The sequence below is a fragment of the Grammomys surdaster genome, unplaced genomic scaffold, assembly GCF_004785775.1.
Source record: "Grammomys surdaster isolate TR1022 unplaced genomic scaffold, NIH_TR_1.0 139, whole genome shotgun sequence".
In the NCBI taxonomy this organism is placed as follows: domain Eukaryota; kingdom Metazoa; phylum Chordata; class Mammalia; order Rodentia; family Muridae; genus Grammomys; species Grammomys surdaster.
This window is the reverse complement of record NW_021604597.1, coordinates 11,942,646-11,955,784: the sequence shown is the minus strand read 5'-3', so window position 1 is coordinate 11,955,784 and position 13,139 is coordinate 11,942,646. Positions and strand designations below refer to the sequence as shown.

General features: G+C 34.9%; 1 protein-coding gene across 1 annotated transcript in view; it reads left to right on the top strand.

The window, feature by feature from the left end:
• Positions 1-13,139, top strand: part of Dhx36 (DEAH-box helicase 36) — a 40,294-nt gene that overhangs the window by 8,283 nt on the left and 18,872 nt on the right. Inside the window, exons 5-15 of the mRNA XM_028763678.1 lie at positions 80-250; positions 1,445-1,524; positions 2,483-2,557; positions 2,996-3,162; positions 4,531-4,612; positions 7,614-7,754; positions 8,001-8,103; positions 8,438-8,525; positions 9,367-9,422; positions 11,569-11,633; positions 12,366-12,509. Coding sequence (XP_028619511.1) covers positions 80-250; positions 1,445-1,524; positions 2,483-2,557; positions 2,996-3,162; positions 4,531-4,612; positions 7,614-7,754; positions 8,001-8,103; positions 8,438-8,525; positions 9,367-9,422; positions 11,569-11,633; positions 12,366-12,509 — 1,172 coding nt within the window. The remainder of the gene's footprint in view (positions 1-79; positions 251-1,444; positions 1,525-2,482; positions 2,558-2,995; positions 3,163-4,530; positions 4,613-7,613; positions 7,755-8,000; positions 8,104-8,437; positions 8,526-9,366; positions 9,423-11,568; positions 11,634-12,365; positions 12,510-13,139) is intronic.

Below are 13,139 nucleotides of genomic sequence, written 5' to 3'. Positions count from 1 at the left end.
TTTACTTTTCTGAATAGAATACTTTTTCAGACTTGAGTCATTATGTGCTGTTTTTCACTCATATTCTCTTTTGAACTAGGAGCTGGTAAATTTAATCAATAACCATCAAGTGACAGTAATAAGTGGTGAAACTGGTTGTGGCAAAACCACTCAGGTTACCCAGTTCATCTTGGATAACTACATCGAAAGAGGAAAAGGGTCTGCCTGCAGAATAGTGTGTACTCAGCCAAGAAGAATTAGTGCCATTTCAGTACGTAAGCTCTCACTTGGGAAAGTTCTTTCTTTTCTGAGTAACTTTGATTGAGCGTAACTGATTTTTAAGGTTTGCAGTGATTCTTTATTAGGCTTAGGATTTGTCCATATGAGAGCAAATACTTAATTGGCAAATATTTGATAATAAATACAAAGAGTAGAGATTTCTCTCACCAATAGTGAATAAGTGCAAACTCAAATTAAAGTAATTCCAGTACAAATCTAAAAAAATGAAAGCCAACAAATGTTTATAGAGTTGGTTTGTAAACAGTCTTCTCCATGAGATGCTTTAACTTCTGCCACTAGGCTTACTCCTTGTTCTTTCCATGGCCTGTGCCTTCAGTGTCTCGAGTACATGGGTACATAAATAGTAGTGAAAGTGGGAAGCCTTATCTTCCATCTGAAGCTGTATTTCTATTCACAGTGAGGTTTTTTTGTCTTTGTTGTTGTTTGAAAGCATTCTTTCTGCATGTATGCCTACATGCTAGGAGAGAGCATCAGATCCCATTACAGATGGTTGTGAGCCACCATGTGGTTGCTGAGAATTGAACTCAGGACCTCTGGAAAGGCAGCCAGTGCTCTTAACCTCTGAGCCATCCCTCCAGCCCAAAATGAGTTTTGAGTAAAGTTCTTCAGAGGAAGCTTAGTCTGAGTGATTTAGGATAGATAATATTAGTTCAAAATTGCAGGAAGTGATACAAGTCAGCAATGATTTTTATTAAATTTCATTTTCCATTTTGTATTTGATAACCATTACTTTTGAGAACAACTGACCAAAGAAAGACTAGGAGTTAAATGTCAGTCTCTACTACAAATAAAAAAGAACAATAAATAGAAGAGTAATTAGATATTATCAATATGTACTTATTTTCAAATTATAGTTTTTGTTTGGACTGTGGTCTCCCAACTATTGTAGACAAGTCAAAAAGAAAATATGTGATGCCATGAGACAGAGCTTCTACTTGAAGGTCTTTATAAAGATGAATGAGAAATAAACAAAAGAAGCTGGTAGTATACGGTGCTCAAAGAGAACACCACGTGGTTTTAGGGATCTCAGACTTTAATAAGTATCTCTTATTTCTAAACTTATCTGAAAGTCAACTACTTTTTAACAACCCCAGATTTTCGTGACAGTTAAGTACATTTGTCTAAAGGAATTTGTTTTTTAATGACAACTGTGTTTTATTTAAAGGTTGCTGAGAGAGTGGCCGCAGAAAGGGCGGAGTCTTGTGGCAATGGTAATAGTACTGGATACCAGATTCGTCTCCAAAGGTAAGCTGTTCACTTCAGGTCATTTACTGTATATGTGTAGATGTTAGGGAAATTTTGAATCAGGAGATTTTTGTCCTCTTTTATGTTGATTCTTATTGTTATTATTGACATATACTTTATGTTTATTTGTATGTGCACATGTGTGTATATACTAAAGATGGGGGCGGGGAGGATGAATAAGAAGACAACTTGCAGGAGTCACTTCTCTTTACCACATGGTTCCTGGGGATTGAACTAGGTTCATAGGCTTGAAGGCAATCAGGCATCTCAGCATGCCCTTCCATAAGCTTTTGAAAGACAAGCCATAGGGTTTATTGAAAAGTAAAGAAATGGTTCCCTACAGGTGGTTGGCTAGAAAATGAGTTCCCCTAGACTTAATGTTTAAAGCAGTTTTAATATTAGTAGGCATGTTACCATAAACTCATCTTTGAACCTAAAGGTACCATTTTTTAAAAATGTGCTTTAACATTAAGGAATGGTTAGAAATAATATTTTAGTATCATTAGTGGATCCATTTAATGGATCATTATTTCTGTCAAATGAACTGCTGTCTTGTATATTTTGATACTACTTAATCTATCCCTTGATAGACTTTATTTATTAGTATTTGCATCATTAACTCTATTATTGATCTTTATTTACTAAACTTCTTTGATCCTTTCTTGGAGTTCAAGTTGCTAGATCCGTTAAAACGAGCAGAATTAGAATTCTATTTACAAAACCAGAAATTTAGGCCTGTAAATTCATTCAGTTAGTGAATGTTAAAGGTTATACATGTAAAAAGAAATAATTTTAGTATCTAAGTGAACTTAAGGCTAGTATTTTCTATTATTTTATTGTGGTAAATGCTTTTATAACTAAAAATTACATATAAAGATTTTTCTCAAACTTCTGTGGAACTCAATACTGTTTTAGAAAAGAAAACCAAGAATCAATAGCTTGTATCTTTTATTTACAGTCGGTTGCCAAGGAAACAAGGTTCTATCTTATACTGCACAACAGGAATCATTCTTCAGTGGCTCCAGTCAGACTCGTGAGTATGTTTCAGTGAAGAAATAAAACAATATTAGCAAAAAACTGAATAGGGTAGCTTATGTTTGTAACCCCAGCACTTGACAGATGAAGGCAGGAGGGTCAGGAACCTGGTCCAGCCCTGTCTACATGAGACTCTTCCTCCCCACCCCCCAAAGTTATATAAACAAGCACTTTATAGATTTCTTAACATGTAATTTTTTTATTTGGTTGGTTGGTTTTGTTTCCTGTTTTGTTTTTTTCGGGGTCAGGTTTCCCTGTGTAGATGACCAGGCTGACATTGAACTCAGAGATCTGCCTGCTCTGCTCCTGAGTGCTGGAACTAAAAACATGTGCAACACTGCCCAGCCAATGATGTAATTATTACACAGGACTGTGCTGTTAAAAATCGTTGTTTTCAATTTTATACTAAATTGTAAATTTCACACTTGTCTTCCAGACGTTTGTCTAGTGTTAGCCATATTGTACTTGATGAAATTCATGAAAGAAATCTACAATCAGATGTTTTAATGACTGTTATTAAAGATCTTCTCCATTTTCGATCTGATCTCAAAGTAATATTGATGAGTGCAACCTTAAATGCTGAGAAATTTTCAGAATATTTTGGTGAGTAAAGTTTGATAATATGCTAGAAGAGGTATCAAAAGACAAATAGTTTTAACTTTAAAACAAAAAAAGTACATAATACTAGGCATAAAAAAATTGAATGTTTACTAATTTATTGTATCTTAACTCTGTATTCTAGTTTCCTAGATGACTGAGCCTGCTTTTTAAATGATAATAGCATCACTTCTCTCCCAATAGCCCATTTCTTGGTGCTATTAGACAAGAAGCTGCCATCATTGAATCAAACCCAGGACTGAAATTTTTCTACCCTTTTTTATGTACACATGAATCTTGTGTACCATTGATGCACTGTTACAGGCTAGGCTGACAGTTTGCTGATGATAGTATCGGTGTCCACTTAGGGAATGCTTTTAGTGTATCAAGTAGTAGTTAGCTGTTCCTCTTTACCATTTCTTTTAACAGCTTACCAGTAGGTACTGGCATAGCTTCAGTTTTGCAAATGAGATTGTAGCCTCTGAACTGTAAATAACTTATCTGAGGTTGTGTAATTAACAGGGATGAACATTACATCATTAACAGAGATGAACATTACATCATCAACAGATTCTGAAACTAGATTGGAGTACTTGAAAAAGTAAATTCTGTAAAATTTTTCCTCAGTGTCTTTCCTCCCTATAATAATAGAAATATTTGGAGGAAAGACAGCAATTGTATTGTGGTATCAGCATATTTAGTTGTACTTTCAGTTTGTAAAAATGCCAATAAAATGCATATCAGTTTATTATTCATAGCATTATGATTCATTCAGGCAGGTATTATGCCTTTCTGATTGTTAGTAAGGTTGATATGAATAACCCAGTTTTATATAAGTGAGATAGAGGACAGTGGGGCAGGTCCTTTGACCTCTGGTACTGCTTAGTATGTGTTTATTGTGTGCTTGATTTGCACGTTGGGAGAGACAAGCCTCATTTCAGTGACAGTACTGAGATAATATGTTAATGAGCCTGAGGTGGAAACAGTTTAGGGTTTGATGAGTTCCTGTTTTAACTTTCTGCCAACCTCCATTCAAGATGCCTCAAAGAATAATGCTCTTTATCTTGTTTGTTGATAAGAGAGGGACTCATCATTTTATAATCTTGAATAATAGAGTTTTAATATACTTAGAGTTCAACATAAAATGACTTTAATATTCAGTGTTATTTTGTATAACTGTGAGCACAGGATACAGTTTGTAGAAGTAAAACATTAACTATTTAAACTCTTTTCTTTTTTTAAGTCAGATAGAAAAGTAGTGTGGAACTGTTTCTTAGGTTAAGAATATTATGCTGGTTTACTCACAGTGTGTGTTGATTTTTAATCTTGAACGTTGACTATAAAGTCACGGGTATGTTTTGTCTGCCATTTTAGGTAACTGTCCAATGATACATATACCCGGGTTTACTTTTCCAGTTGTAGAATATCTTTTGGAAGATATCATTGAAAAAATCAGGTAAATAATCAGCAGCAAAATAAGTTAAAAAGTTCTAATGTATTGTCTTCTCATGACACATTTATTTTTATAACTCTTTATTGATCATACCCTCATAAATTCATTTATCATGGAGTGCTAAACTTTAGGAACATTTCCATAGAGAGTGGAGAGTTTTCAAACCAAAATCATTCTTAAATTTGATTTCTACCATTTTTCCACCAGCACAAATAAGTTTTTTGCCAAATAATTTATGCTCAGTGATAGTCTTTTACCTAGTTTTCTAGATTGTATATTTAAAAGGGTAGTCTTTACCAAGTGGAATGGCCAATGACTTTTTGTGCTTATGTGTGCTTATGCCACGTTGTATAGCTACTTCCTGACACACACAGCTTCTGTGCACTGTGAGGTATATCCTATATGTCTTCTCACTCTTCTGTACCAGTGGTTCTGACTGTCAGCTCTATTAGAATGACTCTTGGTCTGGATAATAGGATACTCTCTACTTTCTCTTCACAAATCTCATCATGGGAACTTCCCTCCCTCAAGTGAGATCTCTGCATATGAAACTTTGCTGAAAAACAGTTTGAGTAGGTTGTATACCAGAGTGCCTTGGCTAATGCACTTTTTATTGCCTCTCAGCTCTGGCTGAGAATCAGCAGCATCCCCTAGCTGCCAGCAGTGTCCTCTAGCTAGCAAGCTGAACAAAGTTTTTTCAGTTCATTAGTGGCAAAAGGCTCTGAAAGCACGGGCTCCCGAATGCTTAGTCATCCCAAAGCCCTAGCCCTTTAGCATCTAACTGTTCATTTCCTTGTGATGTATCCTGTAGTCTATTAAATGTGCTATTCTTAATAGCCAGTTAAGGCTCTTCCTGTTGTTTCTATTTGTGTACATACTTTTCTTTCAGATTTCATGTGAAATCTTCTTTGTGTTTCTTCTTTGTATTTCCTAAGTAAATTCTTTAAATTCCTAAGTAAAAAAAAAATTCTAATTTCCTCCCATCTCCCACTTTTTGTATCCTAACACTTGTTGACACTATCATGATAGTAGTATGTATTTGCCTCTTGCACAAGATTTTTTAAGATTTTATAGTCAAGGATTTTGTCTTACTCATTTTGGTTACTTGTGTGTCAATCACAGTTCCTAGACTATAATGAATGAGTAAGTAAATTATATGTGTAGAAATATTTGTAGAATTTTTGAAGACTTCTTATTATTTAAAATTAAAATTGATATCAGAAAGACTCTACAGTTTATTTTACTTCACATGGTGCTACCTTGTGAGCATTAAAAAGAAGGAAAGACTTGGTATGTGTGCCCTTTAAACTTGTGTCTTGATAAGGGGTAAAGAGCTGTTACATAAAGTTTGGAGAAGTAAGTGAGTAAGAAATGAAATGCCATGTCATGAGGAGATTTGAAAGGAGTGAAACTATGAAAGTTGGCAGCAGAGAAAATAGTATATTTCAGAGAGGAAAGAACTTCTAAAAGAGAGGTAGCACGCAGTGGTCTTGGTTTTATAGTCTGGCCATAAACTTTTTATGTACATAACTCAACTTTGAGCTGTGCTCTGTTTTTATCATGCTATACTTAGCAGTTCCTTTGAAAGAGATTATACACAATAGCTCGGTGCCATTAAATGATGGGGTATCTATTGGCAATTCATAATGATTGCCTTCTTAAACTTGCTGGAAGGCAGGAAAGATCAACGAACTGTGGAAAGGTGTTGGATGCAAAACAAAGTGTCTCTGAAGCAGTCGTCCCCCTTCACTAGTGGGGAGGGTACAGGATGATGATCTTTTGGGTAGAGGTTTTTTTTTTATTGTCAGTCAAAGCTGTCTCCTTCCTTGAGAAGGAAGCACAGCAGGAGGTAGGAGGAAAGAAACACTGGCTAGAAGACTAGGAGAACAGAACATGGAGGGTTGAGACTGACTGAGGAGTAGGTAAAGGTTACCTCTGAGTGTTGAAGTTACTGGGAAGGAACCAGTTTTGTACTTGTACTTCTAATTGGATCTCAGTCAGTCTCAAGGTCTCAAACTGAACCTCAGGTTGGTGTTTTTATTTATATTAAAGACTTAGGGAGACCCTGGCCAATGGTACCAGGTAGGAAAGGTGATTTTTTGTGTTTAATATATACCAGATACTTATCACTTTTTTTTTTTATTAAAGATTCTCATGCTAATAATAGGTTAAGAGTCTGAACTGCACAAGTCTGATTAAAGTCTGGAAGTTTAATGCCTCATATAAGACCACAACTAGTCAGTGCCAGAGCAGAGAGGGGCATTGTTTCCTTCTGATTCCACGCATCCTCCCTATTCCATCTAAATGTTCTCCTTTAAACCCTGTGGGGGTCAAAGTATAGCTTCAGTTTCCTTTGCCTTTCCCCACCCTCTGCCTTTCAAGAGCTCATAGCGCAAGTGAATAATTCTTGGACACCCGTACTTCCTTTGTTTCTAAAGTTTGCTATAGTACTATGGAGTCACTACAGCACTAGACAGAACACGTACAACCTAAATGCTAATTCTGGATCTCCCCTAACCTGTAACCGTGACAGCAGAACTGTGCAGCTTTTAGCATGGAGCTCATCCTCTTGGAGTTATTCATTTAAATCCTTGTAACTCAGGAATTATTTTATGCTCCACAGGGGATTCTTATATATAATTTGGTTTGAAAAATCTTTCAAAGTCATTAAACAGTCATTAAGTCTTATTGGACCTTCTAAGAATTAAAAACTTTATTTTGGAGCAAACTTAAAACTGAAGATAAAAGTCAACTCAGAAATCATTTTTCATTGAAATTATTAAGATGGCATATAATCTTATGCTATTCAGCTAGGAATACTTTTTATCCTAAATGAGCAGTTTTAGGCGTTAACACTTTCAAGTTAATATTTTAGGCAACATTCTCCAGAAATACAGTGAAAATATTCTTTAGAATCTGTTTTAGTTGGTATAAAAATTCAGTCATTCTTAAAAGCCATAATGATTCAAATGTGGGAAAATGTATAATGCTCTTCTTATTTTAGATATGTTCCAGAACAAAAAGAACATAGATCCCAGTTCAAGAGGGGTTTCATGCAGGGTCATGTCAATAGGCAGGAAAAAGAAGAAAAAGAGGCCATCTATAAGGAACGCTGGCCAGCTTATATAAAGGAACTGCGGACAAGGTAAGTGTGAGTAAGGCATGCACACAGTGGCTGAACCAAGGAGGGCTCTTGTGATATTGAGTGTATTTGAAGAGAGAGAATCTCATTCTACCTAAATGCTGCTGAGCTGACTTACCTTCTCTGTATTATCTCAGGAAGTTTAATTTTCTCTATAGACTGTTTGTTCATATGCAGACTTTAAGGTTTATATCTGAGTAACCCATGGAAAACAAGCATTTCATGAATTTCTATGTAATTTTGGTATAGATACTCTGCAAGTACCGTAGATGTTTTGCAAATGATGGATGATGATAAAGTTGATCTGAATTTGATTGCTGCCCTTATTCGATACATTGTTTTGGAAGAAGAGGTTAGTTTTATTTAATTTTTCTTCAAGTAATGTGTTCTTAAATTTTATTATGCATCAAACAAAGCCATGAAAAACTCATTTTCCTAAATGTTTTTTAAAAAGTGAACTAGAAGAAAATCTCAAAATAACATTTAGGCATTTTAGCCTATTTAAAGAAAAGATTAAACAAATATCTCTAGATTGTAGGTCTGTGTTTTTTAAATGGTTGGGTATTCATTTAAATAATAACTAAAATTCAGAGCTACTATAATTTTAATGAGTATTTAAGTGTACATGGAATTGTTACTGTGATTATTGATGTGATTCTCTTAACTGTAATTTCCTATTTATACAGGATGGTGCAATATTGGTCTTTCTACCAGGCTGGGACAATATCAGTACTTTGCATGATCTCTTGATGTCACAAGTGATGTTTAAATCAGGTATTGCATAAATATTTTATATAATACCAAGACTGACTATAGAATTTATGTAGTTTGTGGACTCCTCCCCCTTTCTAATTTGAAGAAGTTGTTACTTAATGTGGCTACATGGGTATAGGATTTTGTTCATCGAAGTCCAGCTCGCTTTTTTCCTTTAAGAAATTGAATGTTTTCTAAATGTTCTGAGCTATAAGTAAAGATGGGTTGTACATTGTGGAACCTCTTAGTTTTATGAAAGTATTATTTTAAATATTGGTATTCAGAGGCTTTCAATCTTTCCCCCCTCACATAGGAGGTTTTATTACTATACTAGTAAGGATGAAGTTAATGGCCTTTTATGAATGTGATTTTGATAGGTGACCTCCACCTTTGAGAATTTTAAGAATTTGTACAGGGACTGGAGATGAGGCTCAGTGGTTAAGAGTGCTTCCTGCTCTTCCTGAGAATCTGGGTTCAAGTCACACCACTCACTCCACATCAGGCGGCTGACAACTGCTTATAACTCCTCCAGTTCAGGGCATCCAGCTCAGCCTTCTGACCTTCACAGGCTCCCATACACAGAGCATATACACACAGAAAGACACACAGATATTAATAGAAAAAAATTGCTTTAATCTTGAAAATAATTGATAAGCAAATGCTTACCGATATTAAATAGATTAACAAAGCAAAATGTCAGTGGGTCATTAGAGCACTCAGAAAACAATTATAGTAAAACTTGGTTTTACTGTATGTAGAAGTATGAATTAAGAGCTATGATTCAGCAGCTGAATTTATTATTTCATACATGTGTCATATATGTTTTATGGGGCTTTAATTTAATTTACTTTTTAAATTTCAGATAAGTTTCTTATTATACCTTTACATTCACTGATGCCTACTGTAAACCAGACACAGGTATGTTCTTAAATTTGTTTTCTGTCTTTCAGATTGAGGCAAACCTTACAACTACTTACTATGTTTTTTTTTAATTAATTAAAATATATATTGTTGGGGGCTGGTGAGATGGCTCAGTGGTTAAGAGCACTGACTGTACTTCCAGAGGTCACGAGTTCAAATCCCAGCAACCACATGGTGGCTAACAACCATCTGCAATGATATCTGATGCCCTCTTGTGGGGTGTCTGAAGACAGCTACAGTGTACTTACATATAATAAATAAATAAAAATTTAAAAAAATATATATATATATTGTTTTCCGCTTTCCCTTTTCTCCCTCCAACACTACTACCTGTGTACCACCCTCTGCTCTTTCAAATTCATGTCCTCTATTTCTTTGATGTTGTTGTTAGTGGGATGTATATGTGTGTGCACACATGCATACATTCTTAAATATATAAATATTTCCTGATAAGTCAGTAAAATGTTGCTTTTATGTATGTAATTATCAGGGCTTGTCACTTGGTATTGGTTAGCCAACTGATATTCTTTGCCCAAAGAAAAACTATTTCTCCTCATCTCAGCATTCCTTAAGTGCCTGTAGTTCTCTTGTCTAGGGTTGAGGCCTTGAGAGCTTTAGCTTTTCATTGTTAGCGGGTCTAATAATGATGTCCTTGATCAGGGCTTCTGTAGGCAGCAGCCGTGTTGATGAGCCCGCAGTGGTGTTGCTTCTCTGGCATCTCTAGGAGATGAAAACTCACACCAAGCTTCCCATTCATTCCTTTGGCTCTTACAGTCTTTCTGCGCGTCTTCTGTTGTGATCTCTGAGCCCTCGGTGCAGGGGTTGTGTTGTAGTTATAAAAGTTGGGTTCCTAATAACCTGGTGTTGAAATTTTCATTAGTCTATAGCTCTGAGAGGATTGACATCCCACATGGTAACATTTCACTTAAACTATATCTAGTTTAAGTGAAATTTTTTTTTCCTCACAGGCTTATTTTATTATATATTATTTACCTTTAAAGAAACACTTTAAAATAGTGATCCATGTTAAAAAATACTTTATAAAGAGCCATTTCTTTGGAGAACAGTTTTATAAAAACTTAACCATGATAATTTACCACCAGGTTAGTTTTGTTAATGTTAGAAAAGTATAGAGAAATGATTTTATCAGTAACTTGTTTAGGTTTCCTGAATCAAAGAAAAAATATATAAATACCACTAAAAAACCCGAGCTAGAAATTAGTTGTGACGTAGTATATGTTGGTGTTTGAGATTTTGATTTATCACATTAGTATATTAACAGGATATTTCCAATTTTATCAGTAATTTATTAACAACTGTTATGACTATGTCAGATTCAGGGTTTTCTTAATGAGAATGATAATTATTGATACAACACTGTCTTCAGATCCTTTTCTTCCAGCTTTCTATTCTTTTTTTTTTTTAAATAAGAAAATAACTCTGGCTCCTTCAGTCTGTTTGGTAATACTTTGATGGGAAGTCAGCCTGTTGATTAGATAAAAGTGTCTCTGGTGTGGAGGTTCTTCCATCCTTGATATCCTAACCTAGTAGAGTGTGCATACATTATGAGAGAGTATGTGCCTGCTACTTACTGATGGCTCTACTTTATAAATCAAGGATGGATACATTCTTTTGGGTGCATGTATGTGTTACAGCCAGTTGTACTTGATTACTTTTCTTCAACTTTGGTGGCATTGTTAGGAGTAGTAGTATCTGTAGGGTTTGATATTTGAAGAGGCTATTTTACTCCAGTCTAATCTCAAGCTAGTCTACCATACTGTGGCACTTGGCATCCATTCTGAGGACAAGGTACCTCCCCATTGGTTCATAATTCTTTGTTTGGCTTTGTAAATCTTGTCTGCAGATTAAAGCTATTTTCCTTTAATTTATGCTCATCACCTTTTGTTAAAGATGTGCTCAAAGTTGGCTTTGTTTGCCTCTTGTTTGTGATATACTTCTGACATCTGGGTTTACCAAAGGAGGATTTCATTGAGTTGAAAATGTGTATGTTAATGATAAATTGATACACAAGACACATACTATTAAAAAGCATAAATGCTAAAAATGATCACAATATCTCAAGAAATAACATTGTAAAAGTATTTCAGAAATTAGTATACTTTTGATGTATTTATTCTTACAGGTATTTAAAAAAACTCCTCCCGGTGTTCGGAAAATAGTAATTGCTACCAACATTGCAGAGACTAGGTAAAAACTATTTTAAATATCAGCTATTGGTGATTATATAAGTGTAGAGATCCATACATTATTGACAAAGTTTAACCTTTATTCTCTGTAAAGTAACTTTGAAATCCCTTTTTAAAAAGCAGTTTTTAGCATTCATTAGTCAAGGATGGCAAATATAAACTGTAGTTTTCTAACGCCGTTCTACTGTGTTTAGTTCTCTTTTTCCAAAGTCATTGTTTAACAAGTTGTTTTTCATAACTTCTCTAAAGAATCATGGAAACTGGAATAGCTTTAGTCCTTTTGTCTGTTCTCCAGTTAGGGGTAGTATTATTATATAATTATATACAGCCTTAAACATTTCTAATGCTCTCCTAGAGATATTTATATTTATAGTTAAGTTGGTGAGACAACTTATTTTCCAGAAGCTGCTGTTAAAGCATAGTTCCTTTAGGGCTTCAGAGGTGGTCATAAAGTGGTGGGTGTGAGGAGATGCCTGTGGTCAGATAAGAATGTGGCCTAATGTGACCTAATCATTTTACTACCACTGGACATAGGAACACTGCCTGTTGTCAGGGGCTTGACTACTGTAAAATTGAAAAATGTGAAAAGAGTAGGCAAAGGCCTGAACTAATAAAATCTACTTGACCCAATAAAAATGTCTTTTAAATAAAATTTTAAAAATCCATCAATAGGCTTGGTATAATTTTATCTCTTGGTGTACTTTTTAACGTTTTGTGTATCTTTTTCAAACAGCATCACCATAGATGATGTGGTTTATGTAATAGATGGAGGGAAAATTAAAGAAACACACTTTGACACACAGAACAACATCAGTACCATGTCTGCTGAGTGGGTTAGTAAAGCTAATGCCAAACAGAGGAAAGGGAGAGCTGGAAGGTAAGTCGGATGTTGTACAAGGCCTTGAGAACATGCAAAAAAATATGTGAGCAAATTCAGAAGTATTATTATAAGAGGTATCTTGCATAATATATTGAACTCAACACTTCTACAGTATTTGATTTTTAATTGTCATATAAAATGTTTTGTAACATTTTTGTACATTGATGCAATTATACTTTCCCCTAATTTCATTCCTTTACTCAGGTAGTTCCTCTCTCTTTCATGTAACATGCACTGTATTCTCTTGTTCCCCATGCCTCCCTCCCCCATGTAGATTCCTTTGTTCCCACTCATCATCTCTTAACCTCTATTATGGCTGTCTTCTGCCTACCCATCTATTCATCATCTGTCTAACGCATCAAGTTTTCAGGTAGATTCTGCATGGGAGCAAACATTTGCTACTTATCTACTCATCTGTTGAGGGTTGGTTAGTCTGATTGTGTATCTTAGCTATTTTGATGAAAGCAGCACTCAATTGGCTATGCTGCTACCTCTGTGCTGACTTGGATGCCTTTGCATGTACACTTAGCGGAGCAGCACATTTGTCATGTAGTAGTTGTTTTTATTTATTTTATTTTATTTTATTTTATTTTATTTTATTTTATTTTATTTTATTTTATTTTATTT